The sequence below is a fragment of the Anguilla rostrata genome, chromosome 9 (genome assembly GCF_018555375.3).
Source record: "Anguilla rostrata isolate EN2019 chromosome 9, ASM1855537v3, whole genome shotgun sequence".
Taxonomy (NCBI): Eukaryota; Metazoa; Chordata; class Actinopteri; order Anguilliformes; family Anguillidae; genus Anguilla; species Anguilla rostrata.
This window is the reverse complement of record NC_057941.1, coordinates 3,951,930-3,966,782: the sequence shown is the minus strand read 5'-3', so window position 1 is coordinate 3,966,782 and position 14,853 is coordinate 3,951,930. Positions and strand designations below refer to the sequence as shown.

General features: G+C 44.9%; 1 protein-coding gene across 6 annotated transcripts in view; it reads right to left on the bottom strand.

Annotated features, from left to right (window-relative positions):
• Positions 1-3,798: 3,798 nt before the first annotated feature.
• The window catches only part of gabra1 (gamma-aminobutyric acid type A receptor subunit alpha1), a 32,488-nt gene continuing 21,433 nt past the window's right edge, over positions 3,799-14,853 (bottom strand). For all 6 annotated transcript variants that reach the window (XM_064349862.1, XM_064349860.1, XM_064349857.1 and 3 more), the window contains exons 9-10: positions 6,844-7,046; positions 3,799-6,035 (exon numbers count right to left, since the gene is read on the bottom strand). In XM_064349862.1, the coding sequence (XP_064205932.1) occupies positions 5,718-6,035; positions 6,844-7,046 (521 nt within the window). In that variant the 3' untranslated portion in view covers positions 3,799-5,717. The remainder of the gene's footprint in view (positions 6,036-6,843; positions 7,047-14,853) is intronic.

Here is a 14,853-nt window from a genome sequence, read left to right as displayed (position 1 = left end):
AACCTTCAAACTATTGTCCAACTTATAGCCCAGTTGTCACTTTCTAGACAAAGGGAAATAGTTTGTTGTCAACTAAATCTGATTCATCTTATTGATTACCTTATTTAGCCCAGAGGATGACTAAATTGGATTCATGATTTGTGCACCCTTGCTTCGTCATATGACTTGTTATTAAAATTACCTGACCTATAGACAAAGCACGAACATGCAGAACGACTCTGTCCATTCTAAGACCTCTGCTGAACACCTGTTTCCATCAAAATCCCTCACAGCAGACATCTGAGGTGTCTATTAAAAGTCACAGAATCCTGGTGTGAATGTTGGAATTATGGGAAAGTGTGTTGATTGCTTTTTTTTTTTTTAACGATGCATTAAACATATTGAATTACTGTCAGCTTTGGCTGCCCTAGTAATTACACAAGTTATTCAAGTGTGGATGAATGGTAGTTACAATGCACCCACTCCCGTAATATGCCAATTTACGATTTAAGGAATAACCAACTGCAAGTGAAATTCATTAACAAATTGTTTTCTTGACTTAGAATTTTACCATACAGGGCTACGTACAGAGTGTGTGTGTGTGCGGTAGGAGTGGGCACGCTTTTCTGATCTGTGGTAGAAGAAAAAAGAAAAGAATCTGAATCAGGTTGATGAATCAGAGTTTAACACGTGGAAATGTCTTTTGCTGGAACGCACAAATTAACTTCGGCAGAAAGCACTTCGCTCCTGTGTGTGCTCGGTAGCGCTTCTGTTGCTACCGTGGAACCAACCCACACGCAAACACATACACAGAGTGGATTCATGTAGTTACACAAGCACGCCCACACACACACACACACACACACACACACACACAGAATCCACACAAATACGGAATCCACTTATATTCTAACAATTACGTTTTATTTTAAGATGACTGTGGATCTAGCAAACGTTATCTTTGTTCCGTCTTGCCGCAGACAGGAAGACCAACTGTCACTGCAGGTGAGGTCAGTTTCAGACTCCAAACCTTACCAGTTATAAAAGGCCAACTCATCCGATTGGCTGAAAAACTCATACACAAAAACGCATGTTGTGTGATACAATTTTTTACTATTGTTTCCAATATAAAACTATTCCAAAAATAAGATGGCTTTACAGATCTCTATATCTTAAATGAGGATAAACTATACCACAATGCAAGCTTGCTCCTTAGCGTAGACTTGGTTACAAGTTGTAATATTCATGTTTTAATGGACAATGGACACGTGTAATGGTGTGACTAATAATGTTACCACCTGATCATTAGACTACCGTTAGCTAAATGTATTTACAAAGTTTAACATAAGACAAAAATGCCGACACTGCTCTGTGATTTAGGCTCAAAACCAAAGCAAGATACACATGTAAAACATCCGATGGCCTCTTTTGGAATTTATTAAACATTAATAAAAATTTCAACATCATTTTTTTTTTCCTCGTTTATTTGAAGTCTAATGCAGAGGTTCTGATTCTACAGGGCCATACCATAACAAAACCAAACATTACAGAATGCGTGACACCGCACCCTCCCCAAAGCCCCCCACCCCCACCCCCCAGCAACCGCCTCCATCACAATTAATAATTCAAGATATGTGCCTTAAAAGCTGTTGGAATGACCCTAATTTCATTACCCACTAAGGGCTGGACTTTTCTCCGTGACATGGAGGCCGACATAACTGCTTTCACCGCAGCTTGACTAGGCCCCGATCTCCGTTCGCCATTTTCCACGTTCAGCCTGGACCCAGAAGCGAAGAGACTTCTTCATTCTATCACTGCGCTCTCTCTCTCTCTCTCTCTCTCTGTCTCTCAAGCAGTTCTCTAGCATTTGTGCTTTCTTAAGAACTTGGCTGCAAGTCTCCACCAGACCTTATGCTTATTTTAACAACACAGATGACAACCAGAATTTTTAAAAAAATAAAATAAAATAAAATAAAAACAAAAACACAACGGAGACGTCCATGTTAGCGGACACCCAAGTTTGGAAAACATGGCGATATTCTAAAAACCACACAAAGAAACGGAACGTTAAAAATCTGAGGGGTTCATGCTAATTGAGGGGACTGTGATTCGTACAGTTACAGTCCACGCATTCTAGAATCCATTTGAGAGAACACAGGGAAGTATAGCATGTTAATTCTGAGCACAAAGGACCCCAGTATTTTACCACCTTAGCGCCACCTTTAACAATGTGCGCTAACATTATACGTAATATTAATTCCAAATTTGGGTGTCCATATAACTATGGCCACTTGTCCACTCTGAAAAGCAGGAAATGCACTTAAATAAAGATTTTATTCAGAAAGAAAATAAAATAAATGAAACTTTTGGGTCACAGAGCAACTGCAAATTATAAACAACAAATATAAGCAAGTGTTACATTTTTTTTTTCTCCAATGATCGGTGTAGTACATTTTACAACTGCAGAGACCAAAGCAAACTATTGTGCATTGAAAAAACTAATAAAAAGAAAAACAAGCTTTTGTTTAAATTTGTTTCGATACTGAATCTGAAAGTGGCATAATCTATAGACCGAATCGTACAGGGCGAACACAGCAACATGGTTCTTCATAGTATCTGACATGTTCCGAGGTAATGTCCTTAAATCTTCTCAACCGATTTTTCACAGCGGTGCTTGAAATATGAGAATTTAGTGGATTAATCATACGTTTCCTTCAGGAAATATGATATTTAAGAATTATTTTTATTTTTATTGCCATGTCTCTGAATAGATGTTTAATTAACATTCAATGTCATTTCCAAATCAGCCTTGAATGACACTCCAACCTCTCCAATTTAATACATCTTGAAAGGAATACTTTTTTTATTTTTTTGGCCAGAAATGCAGAGCTAAACAATGGAAAAAAAAGAAGCTAAACAGGACACGTTGTCTCTAGTAAAGACTTAAGCTGTATACAATATCTGGTTCTTTTTAAATACAATGATAAGGAAAACTAATTAAAGTGGTTCAAAGCTGTTCTTGCATAGCACAAAGCCGACTACTTAAATGTAAATTATGCGTCTAATGTGCAAAATGCATACCAATAGGTCGATACAAACAATATTTATTATCATTATTACTATTAGTATTATTAAATATACTGCGTGTATATATATATACATATATATATATATATATATATATATATACACACACACTTTAGGCATGATAATAAACATCCATACAATAGATTTGAATCAAAATATCTATACATTTATACATCATATCTCAAGGGTCTTCACCCCTATAGGTTCAAATGGACTCAGTAACTGTGCGCTTGCATAAATCCTGCTGTGGTAGGAACAGTCCCACCCCCTCAAAACCAAGCCCACCCCCGCCACTGTCCCATGCGGGCCAGTACCCAGAACGTCCTCTCTCTGTGGCCCGAATTCGGATACCCTGACACAACCCTGGTGGTCCACTGTTGGTTTTGCTGCTGCTCTAAACCCAGAAGAACTTTTTTTTTTTTTTTTTAAAGACCATAAAACTCACAACAGACTAAAGCCCCCCCTCCCAAACCCACCCACCCCCCTTTCCCTGCCCTCCCCACGCCTCAAATTTAGATCTGATCAAGGGTACAGTCAGATAGAAGTGACATCAGATTTTCGATACATTTAAGACCAGGGAACAAATAAATTAAAAACAAATTAAAAACATGTAACATTACCTTTCAATATGTGGTCAAAAAGTTGGTTTTTTCAACATTGTGTACACTCCAGACTCTATTTTCCTATGAGGTCAACGTAAAGCTACCATGGAAATCACCTCTGATAAATTCATTTATTTCTTTTTTTTGTTGTTGAAAAAGCCCTTACTAATTACATATTGCTACATTAACGTAATTTAAGAAGGATATGCAAAAACAGAAAGCATCTTAGCCTAAAGGAAAGCTGCTTTTCATATTTGCAATCAAAGTGAAAATTTAAAACCAAAAATCGTTCCCCCCCTGCCCCATCTCTGTCTTGGTTTGGGTTCTGTCGAAGTTCTGTGGAGGAGGGACTGACAACATGCTACGAAAATAAAACATTAACCATTAATTATGGTAATAGAAGACATCATAGTGTCCAGGATACAGCACTAACCTATAAGGCTGGTGCTCTCTTTTTTCCTGTCTGTCTCTCTCTCACTCTCTCTCTCGACAAGCAGCTATAAGCGTATTAGGAAAAGGAAAACAAACAAACAAAAAACTGTCTTTATCTTCCAAGGGCATTTGAGATAGAAGGCAGTGTAGCTGGTACTTTCTGAGCACGTGGTCTGAAAGGTGAAGGGCAAATAAACAAGAGAAGCACAGAGAAGTCCCCAGGAAAAGGAGACGGAGAGAATAAGTTTGGGGTTGAAATCTCAAGAAGTGGTGGGAACAGCCTTTCACACGATCAGTCAACCCTGAAAACTAGAAAGGCACTGCTCTTCGCTCTCAATTGCGTTTGCCCTGTTCCCTTTGCTTTTGGCAGAGCTCGACCGAAACAACCTACCAGGAGTCCTCCAGGCCATAGAGAAATTTAACAAGTGTCTATCCCAGAAAAACTAGGAACCGAAACAAAAGAAGAAGAGTGACTCAGTTCTAAATATAAAACGCATTCCAACATTTAGGTTACAGTTACATTCTTACTCATCACTATCCCATTCTTAAAACACATTTTTTTAAAGTGTGTACATACACACAGATATATAAGTTTGGATATATTTTATTTATATATCTGCAATATTGACTGGCAAATTAAACCAGCATTTAATGGAACACTAACTTAGTTAATAAACAGTCGGGTAAAAGTGAACCAATAAACACTCTCTTTACACCAATTATTTTCAATGTTTCATACACGTATCTTCAAAAAAAAAAAACTTTTTCTTTCCCTTGTTTTGATTATTTATATCTTACAGTTACATTTTGCAAAGCTTAAACTTAATATTGACATCTCTAACACTTGATTTTATTTACAATAAAACTAAATAAATAGTATGCTTAATGTAGCATGTAATAATCAAAGGATATTTTTCTCTTTTTTTAAATCCATGAATGGAATTAAATTGTTTCCACTGAGACATGTTTTTATTGCTATTGCTGAAACCCTATCTTGACGTTAAAAAAAAGAAAAAAAAAAACAAAACTAGAAATCGTAAACCCAAAAGATCGACTACAAGGTATGGAAGAATATCTGACTTTCATTCAAGGTAGCATTTTGTGACTAAAAAGACGAAGAAAAAAAACCCACTGGCCATTCATCAGATGCTGACTGGTCCTTAAAAAAAGAGATAAATAAAACCAGCCCATGCAAATATTACATTTTTCCATATAACTGTGTTTTTACGTATTGATGGTGTAATGCACAACAAAATATTAGAAAACAAAAATAAATAAAAAAAATAGATCTTGAACAATAGGCTATGTGCATTTGTAGAATAGCATTCTCTTGCGTATACTTTACTGTAGCATATTTTTTTAATAGAGTAGCACAATCCCCCCCCAAACGGTTTCCATTAATTTTTTACCACATTGCCCAGATACTAAGAGATGTTTTTTTCTTTTTTTTTTTTAAAATCTTGAAGGTATAATATTTTCGTGTGACACAGAAGCAATGTAGCAACTGGGAACTGGACCACTTCAGACACCTTTTTTTCTTTTTTTTTTTTCTTTTTTTTCCTCAAACAGAACATTTGGACAAAGAGAGAGAGAAAAAAAAAAAAGCTAAAATTGAGATTAGTGTGGTTGAAGCATGCCCTGAATCTTGGGCTTTTTGTTCAGGTAGGTTGCCCAGTAGACCAGGTTGAAGGTTCCGAACAGCAGGGGAAAAGCTATTCTGGCGATCCGGTCGATCTTGCTCACGCTGTTGAAGGTCTTCTTCGCCTCCGGCGGTTTTGGCTTGGGCTCCTCTTTCGGCTCGGTGGGGGGCGGGGGGGCGCTCTTGGCGATGGTCGCCAGGCCAGGGTCCCTGGCGATGTTCGGGGCGAAAGCGGTCGCCGTGGCTGCGGTGTACGTGTTGTTTTTCTTCAGCATGGACTCTTTCTTCTTCTTTTGCTGTGTGAGAAGAAACGGAGCTTTGCGTGAACGCGAGCGTGGGTATGCGGGGTGCAAAAAAGTCGACGATATATGGACGAATAGCGAATTAAAGAAAGCGGAACAGGGAAAAAAAAAACCTGCATCGTCAGCAAAACTGGCAACACGAAATCACACTAATTACACCCCCGAAAACAATATATATATATATATATATATCGCACAAAAGCTTGGTACTGTGAGATGTCCTCTGGTATAAATAAGTACCATTTCAAAAAGATTCTGCGTTATTAACCTAAGAGTACGGAACAGTTTTCTGCTTTAAGTGCTTCCCGTTGGGAGCTTTATATCGTGTTGTACTGATCACCTGGTTGAACATGACAAGCGGCAGGGGACGTGACGCTGAAGGAACCATCACCCATTAGCGGTGTTGTCATACCCCATAAATCCAGCTGATGCGGAGACAGATGGATTATATGTGACCGGCCGACTTCGCAACCCAAGAACAATTACATTAAAGCTCCAAATGGAACTTCCTTAATGGCTGACATCTGGTTTAGGCTACGATTCCAGCGACTACTGCTGAATATATTTGTGACATAATGAAAAGGCTCAGTCACAGTAATTTATTTTCAACACTCTAGCCATTCTCATTACTCTGAAAATGTTTTTTTTTAAGACAGAATGGATGGACCACTAGCTTTACGTGCAATGATTAAAACTAATAGCAAGTTTGCCCTGCATTTTCGAAATGTATTGGGACACACATCCTTCTGCACGCCCTAAAAAGAGATCGTTCTGCACTGGAGAGCTCGTAGTGAAGACCCACCTTTTCGGGTACCACGCTTTTGCCGTCCCAGGCGTAGCCCCTCTTGGTGAAGTAGTTGACCGTGGCGAACTCGATGAGGGCGGAGAACACGAAGGCGTAGCAGACGGCGATGAACCAGTCCATGGCCGTGGCGTAGGCCACCTTCGGGAGGGAGTTCCTAGCGCTGATACTGAGGGTGGTCATGGTGAGGACGGTGGTCACTCCTGCAGAGAAGGGACAAGGGGGCAAGGATGCAGTCAGACTGCACACGGTAGACCATCGTGGACAGTAGATCTCCCCGGGGGAGGCAGGGGAGACATCCCCCCCCCCCCCCAACCTCAATTTGTGAAAACATCAAATGCCCCCTCCCCATCAAATGCTAATATCATCATGCTGTATTTGGGTGGTACTGTACCCCCATAACCCAGAAAAAAAGAAAAAAAAGAAGAACCCAAAGAAAATTTCCTGTCTGTTCACACTTACAAAGTTGTAAAGAAACCTACAATAATCCATCCATTTCGAAACCTCTAACCCCTGGTCAGGAACATGGGGGCAGCATGCATTAGGGGATACAGGACAGGTCCCCAATCCACCACAGGGCCTAACTGCCATTCACTCACAAACTCACTCCTATGGGCAATGTAGAGCCTCCAATTAGCCAAACCTGCAAATGTACCAGGAGGAAATCCACGGGGCAAGGGGGTAAGCGATAACAACAACAACAACAATAATAATAATATTATAAAGATTATAAGGTGCAACTTCCATGATATTTTCTGGTATTTTACATCCATGCAGCTGGATAGAAATTGAGTTTAGGTTCTTCTCTCATCAGTAGAGCAGAAGTGGAACTTAACCTAAACAGAATTTATGAAAATAGCTTAAGTTGTGCCCTATCTTGCATGCAAGTTCTCGAAGCACCATTTATTAAAAACAAACACCGCAACAACGGCGGCAACAACAGCAAAAACCACGCTGCGGGGTGACATATGTAAAATCATAAAACCTGAATCTGCATCGGCGTACTTGGTTACACCGAAATTGCTTAAATGGATGAAGCATAAGCAACCATTAAGTTGGCAGCTTTAAGCATTAAATTTTGATTAGCCAGCGCAAGGCTTGCCAATTTTTAAAGAGCATCCTAGATTTTCCCTCTTCCTGCATGGCATGAACAATGCCATGGCCGGTCCGTACAGGGTGTGCCTTTAAACATGCGGGCGCACGAGAGCACAATGCATTTTTAATGGGCCCAAAGCCGCACGCTACACTACTTCGCTCCTCATGACACCGCAAGCAATTCTGTGCGCACATACAGAATCAGGAACGAGCTGTGGAACTGTGGTCCGAGAAAAAGGATGATAGGGAAGAACAGAACAGAACAGACAAGAAGTTCCTACTCGGTATATCAGTCTGGCAGGAAGGTAAAATGAGTGCACGGACATGGGGGGGGGCAACCAGACAGGGACGAGGAGGCACTTGACACGTTTATCAGTATTTCGATCAACCCCCCCCCCCCCCCCACCCTCTTCTTCCAGGGTGGCTATTTTCAGAGGCTTTTGGAGATAAAAATAATAAATAAACCCGGAGAGGACTCTCGTTAAAAACATACTTCAGCTACTCTCGCACCCTCCCGAAAAAAAACGCAGACTGTCAGGCCAGCACGACTGTCTGTCTCTCAGTGAGATGTTCCAGCTCGCCTTCTTACTGCCTGCGATCTGCTGGTCTGGTAAAAACGTGCCTATTAACCCAAGCCCCCCCAAGCTGAGATCGCTCAACACAGACATTCGGTGCTCCCGAAGTACACGTGGAAACAACAAACTCTCCTGTTCTCAGCTTTATTAGTAGAAGATATGCGACAACTATGCAAAATACAGAGTTTCTAAGAGTCACCACTGTCGTGTAGGTCTTCCATTTGAGAAAACACCCCCCCTCCCTGCAGTGTCATCTGCAACTATACCCCCCAGGCATGACACGCTCGGCAATAGCTTCTATCTGGGAGTTCATAAAAATATTCTTTCATAATCCAAAATTTGTATTCCATTACACTAACAAGCCAACAGCAGCCCGAAGGTATGCCAATACAGCAGTGAAAAATGCTGCTCACTGAATAGCAAAATAAATAAGGAGGAATTCTTGGGTAATTATACCACCATCATTTTACTATCAATATCTGTGACTAAATACAGAATAAGTACACAATCCTGCCATTAGTTTTACATGTAGAGATGTAGCTTTAATGACTCAGTGGTCATTTACTGTCTTGGATGATTCATTTGTGAAATATACACTCATTTGCAATGGTTGTATGCCTTCTGAGAAAGCTGTGCCTAAAACCACACATGCTGATTACGTCATTGTGGCTCATTCCAGTTCATTCCCCAATAATTAACCCTCTTTCAAAGTCACTTAGATCTTTTCCTCTTGGCATCTTGGCATCTGGTCAGCTGGGCCTGCTCAGAATTTTTTATACATGCTACAGAGCATGATAGGATGTCAATTGCTTAATTGTATCATGCAGTACACCTGTATGGAAGCATCTGCAGTCGTCATGTTTCTTCTTCTCATTTATCATGGGTTTTCCTTGAATTTATCGCCCGCCAGTATGTGATCTCTCAATATTTATTAATTTATTAATATAAGTAATTGCATTTAACTAAAGAAGAACAACTTCATTTGAGCATTTTTTCCAAGATTGCATTTGTGTAATTACCCTTCCTTCAAAATTATGAATATAAATCTAAAGTTAGTGTTGTAAATGGTGCAAGTGTGAAAGTGTCTGGCTCCAATTTTCCAAGTCTCTCTGTGATGCTCACATCTGGTGTTATAAAGCCTCACAGCTTTAAACGGAAACCCCCCCCCCCCGCCCCCCCTAAACGATTTGGCATCTGCGCGAAGGGGTTAAAAAGGAGGAGACAGAAACGCGCTACGTTTCGGGACACGCGAGAAATCACCGCGCAGCGCATGTTGGATTATGACTTCGGTTCCGCGCGCTGGCGTCCGACCTTGGGCGCCGCCCGCGGTGGCGTTTTAATAATGTCGCGGCGGTTGGCAGCCGCGGGATTCTAGAAGGCGCCCCGGCATCATTTCCCTTCCGGCGGGACGGAGAGCGGGGGAACGAGATAAAACCTGGCGACCGTCGGTGGCGAAACCGAACCCCCGAGCGACTCCGGCTGAAGGGTGACACGCTCTCAGAAAATAAAATTAAACATTTTCAGGCCCCGTCTGAGTTCGTTTCGGGGGGGTTTAAGCCCCGTCCGTTTTGGGAGTACGGTTGTTTCCCCAAAGCAGTGGGTTGGGGTAGAGACCGTGATCGCAGTCCTGGGGGATGGGGGGAGGGGAGTTGTGCGGGAATTGTGATCTTTGGGAGGTGGGCTAGGCGGACTGAAATCATGGATCAGGAGAGGGGGCTATATTGCAATCATGGACCGGGGGAGGGGGGGGGTTGAGACCCCAGATCGCAGGCCCCCTACACCTTTGAGGACCCGTGCCTTCCTCAGACAGCTGCGTCCTCAGAGGGCAGGGATGCCAGATTTACATTTCTGTGAAAGCCAGTGAAGACCGGATAACATGCACAGCTGGAAGCTTAATCGCGAACCAGCTGGGAGCTGTCAGAGCTGATGGGGGCGGGGTTGGCGGAGTTGGAACCAATGCTGGATGGTGGGGGAGGGAGGAGGGGGGGGATTGGTTCTATTGTGGGGGGAATATTTAAACGGATCACGGACCTAGGACAGGTCAGATGCAAATTAATTACAAACTCACAGTTACATTCTTTCAGTCGCTTACTCAGACCGGTACTTTACATTGTCCGGTCGGGACCACGAGAAGAGCCTGTACAATTAATTTGAAAGCCGAACAATCCAGTCAAAAAATCCAGGCATCTGGCATCTCCCTGCCTCTGGAGAGTTTCTGGATATTCCCCCGTGCTCCAGCGCAGAGCATCTCTATCAGGCTGGCTCTGAACTACCCGCTGTGGATTAGCCAGGATCAGCAAAGCCTCATCTCTGAAGACTGAGGACACACACACACGTGCACACACACGCATGCACACACACACACACACACGCATGCACACACACACACACTCACCCACCCAAACGCACACATAACACTCAGACACACGCATGCACGCACACACACTCACACACACACACTCACCCACCCACACGCACACACACACACACACACACGCACACACACACACACACACACACACACACTCACGCACCCACATGTACACACACTCACACACACACACACACACATACACACACACGCTCACACTCACACGCTCACACACACACACGCACACACACACACACGCACACACACACACACACACACCCATCCACACACTCACACACACCCAACACACACACACACACGTCACACACACGCTTGCACACCACACACACGCTGCACACACACCACACGACACACTCACCCACCCACGCACACACACTAACCCCGAGCCACACACCACCCCCCATGTGCACACACTCACACACACACATGCACACATCACACTCAAACACACGCACACACACACGCTCTGAACTCTTAGTGTTCTGCAGCCTCGTCCGCTCGTAAAAACGACGTCCGTTCCGATCTCTGAGGCTCCCCAAGCCATTTCCCAGCATTCATGTGGAGGTGACCCTCCATCCACGCCTGAAAAATTAATGCAAATATTCCCCTTCTATTTTTTTTTTTTTAAACCTTCAAGGAGAGCTAAAAATGGTAAAATATTCAAATTTGATAGCCTACTCCTCACCCACTAATCCTGTGCTAGGTAGCCATTGCTGCAATGCAGGACTTCATTTCATAGTTTCTGTAGCCGAAAAATTTCCTCGAGATGCCAGGCGGCGTTTCCTAATCGGTTTTTTCTGCGACCGCACGCTTTTTTTTATTATCAAACCATTTCCATGGCACGCAGCTTTCCCAGCAACCACAACGCCTTCGCAGAACATCAAACGTTTGGTCGAATGGGGTGGAATTTGAACATTCTCCACGGCGCACCTGGAAACTCTGACAGCACACTAGTGTGCCACGGCACGCTCATTTGAAAGACACCAACGCAAGCTGGGAGTAAACGGATTGCGTTTAGACTGGAGTGGATACACGCTTGCCACTATCTCCAGCACCCAAGGCAGGAGTAAAATCAGATCGGAAATCTAATACAAGATTTAAACGCATGGTTGAAGTTTTCTTCCGATGTCCACACAGTGAGCCAGAGCAAACATCACGACAGGCAGAGAGGTCGTCAAACAGAAGCATCCATGTTCTGATTTTCTAAAAAGCTGTTCGTTTGTTTTACCGCAATAGATTTCCAGACGGAAACCCAGCGACAGAATTTGAAACTAGCACTGGTTTTTTATTTGCATCTACCTCTGATGGTGAACACATTGGGAAAAAAAGATGTGAAATACTCTTAATCTAAATATGAAAGGGTCATATCCTGCTAACACCGTGAGGAAATTTACCGCCACTGAAACCACCGAACGCAGTGTCACACTGCAGTGTGAGGCTGTCGGGCGAACGTTTGGCAGGTGAGGTACTGCACGTGTAAATAAAACCCTCTCACAGGAGTTCCCCTTTAACGCGGCGAACAGCTCGGCGAAGGTCTGCGCCGCGAGCGTGGACGTGTGCCCCCGTGTGCCCCCCACCCCCACCCCAATCCAAGAAACAGACCAGCTGGCAGCCACAGCCTCGCCCCTGGGGAGACGGGGCAAGTGCCGAAAAGGCACACTGTGCATCCAGAGAAGGGTGGATGGGGGGGGGGGGGGGTGAGTGTTCGGAAGCCAGGCTGCATAGTGCCTCCCCCGTTCTCCCCCTCCTTAGGTAGTCAGAAAGGATCCACCATCTTACACAACACGTAAAAAAAAAATTTAAAAAAAGGCACAAAGCTGCGTTGCCATGGAAACTACTTGGCGGCTGGAAAACTTCCGTCTACCTTGCGCCGCTGCCCGGAATGTCGATGCCAGGGAGCGTCTGGGCGCTCGAGCGCCACACGGTGCGGCCCACGGAGGGGTCTCCTCCAAAACGTGACGAAGGGCACGTACTGCGCTTCAGCAGACGGGACGCAAGTTTCCAAACCCGCTTGCTTCTAGTGTTCTGATCCTTACCCACAACCCCACCGCACCCTACCCTACCTCGCACCCTGCCAGCAGCCCCCTCCCCACCTGTACGCAGCAGAGGGGAGTCATTAATGGAAATGGGTTTTTTCAGCGATCGTCTCAGATTCCCTCTGACAGCTCTGACTTGGACTAATGAGCTGGGGACGCGTTCGCGGACCCCAAACGAACCCGCCCGCTCATACCGAAAAAGTTTTTAAGCCAATTAATCGAGCGCTAACTCAATTACCGAGGCTCCCTCAGTCGGTTTAATTCCACGTGCGGAAACTATGACACTTGATGCAGATGAGGTGTGTCTTTTAACAAGGTTTGCCTCCACACACACACCGCAGGGGCAGAGAGGAATCAAAGGAGATTAAGAGGAATGGCACGGGGACCACAGGCGCAGGAAATAACATTAGCACCCTCCGGTGATGAATGGCTGAGATGGGAGACGATAGAGGGGTTCCTTCAGGTCTGGACTGGATGTTCAGAACCCCAAATGTAGAACGAAACAGATCCCAGTCCAAAGAATTGGGCCCCATCCTTTGACCCGGCTAAATCTCAAACTCCAGTGCTACACACTATATAGCCAACCGCCAAAAAAATGAATAAATAAATAAATGAATATGACAAAATGTTATTGCTCAGCATTGATTTGAATGAACCATATTGCGTGCAGTAGAACACACACCCACCCCCAGCCAATCAGCACGTCCGCTGCAGTCAGTGCAGCCTGTGTAGCGCCACGAGCCGCCATTCGTCTTCATCACGCGACGAGGCAGACTCCCCCTAACTGAACGCAACGCGAGCGTTTGTCTGGGCGGACGGGCGCTCCGCGGTCCGTCGCCGACGGAAACGGCAGACGCGACGCGGCACGGCGCGGGCGCCAGATAGCGCCTTCGGGTTTCCCGCCAAAATCAGTTAGTTAGCTACATCAAAACGGCAGCTCAATGCAGCCGGTAAATACGACCGTGAATCGCTTCAGGAGCAGAGAGCGAGGGAGGGAGGGATGAGGAGGGAGGGAGGGAGTGAAGGGAGAGAGGGAGGGAGCGACAGAGGGTGAGATGGAGAGAGGGAGGGAGGGAGGAGGAGGAGAGAGGGAGGGAGGGAGGGAGGGAGTGAAGGAGAGAGGGAGGGAGGGAGGGAGGGAGGGAGGCAGTGAAGGGAGGGAGGGAGGGAAGGATGGAGCGAGCGAGGGATGGAGGAAGCGAAGGGAGGGACATTAACCTTTTCAATGCAGTGCTGATGGCACTGACTGACATAGGCGTGATGGACTGGGGGGAGGAGGGTGGGATGTACGCAGTAAAAACAAAGAATAATGGAACATAATTCCATTTGCCTTTGATATTAGTGCCCCATTGTCTGGGTTTTCATTTCTGTGATAAATAAACCAATTGAAAGGCGGTTTATTTATTTATTTATCTATCTATCTATTAATTTATTTATTTATTTGCCCGGGGTCCCCCGTGTATATCAGCGTGCTTTAATCGGCACGGTGACAAATAGACGTCCGGGCCCCACCGCTGGCTTTTTCAAATTGCCTATTTATCTAAAAGGCAGACTTCGCCTTCGGTGCGTTCCCTGATTGCCCGGGCTGCCGGGCTGCCGCGGACAGGAGCCGGGCCTGGCGGGCGGGGGGGCCAGATTTAAAACGAGACGCGCGGCGCGTTATTCTGGCACGAGAGACTCAATCGCCAGGTCCCCCCCGCCCCCCCCCCCCTTCAGCTGAGCTTACAGTACGGAGACAACAGCCTATTCATTTCGTGGCAGGAGCGCGGAGAGACCGTGACTGGCTGTACATCTCCCACCAGCCCCCCACACACGCCCCCCCCCACCCCCCCGCCCCGCCCCTCAGCAGAAGGGAACATTTTTAAGGAGGGCTCTTTTTTTAGCACGGCTTTAAGATATATAGGAGGGGTCC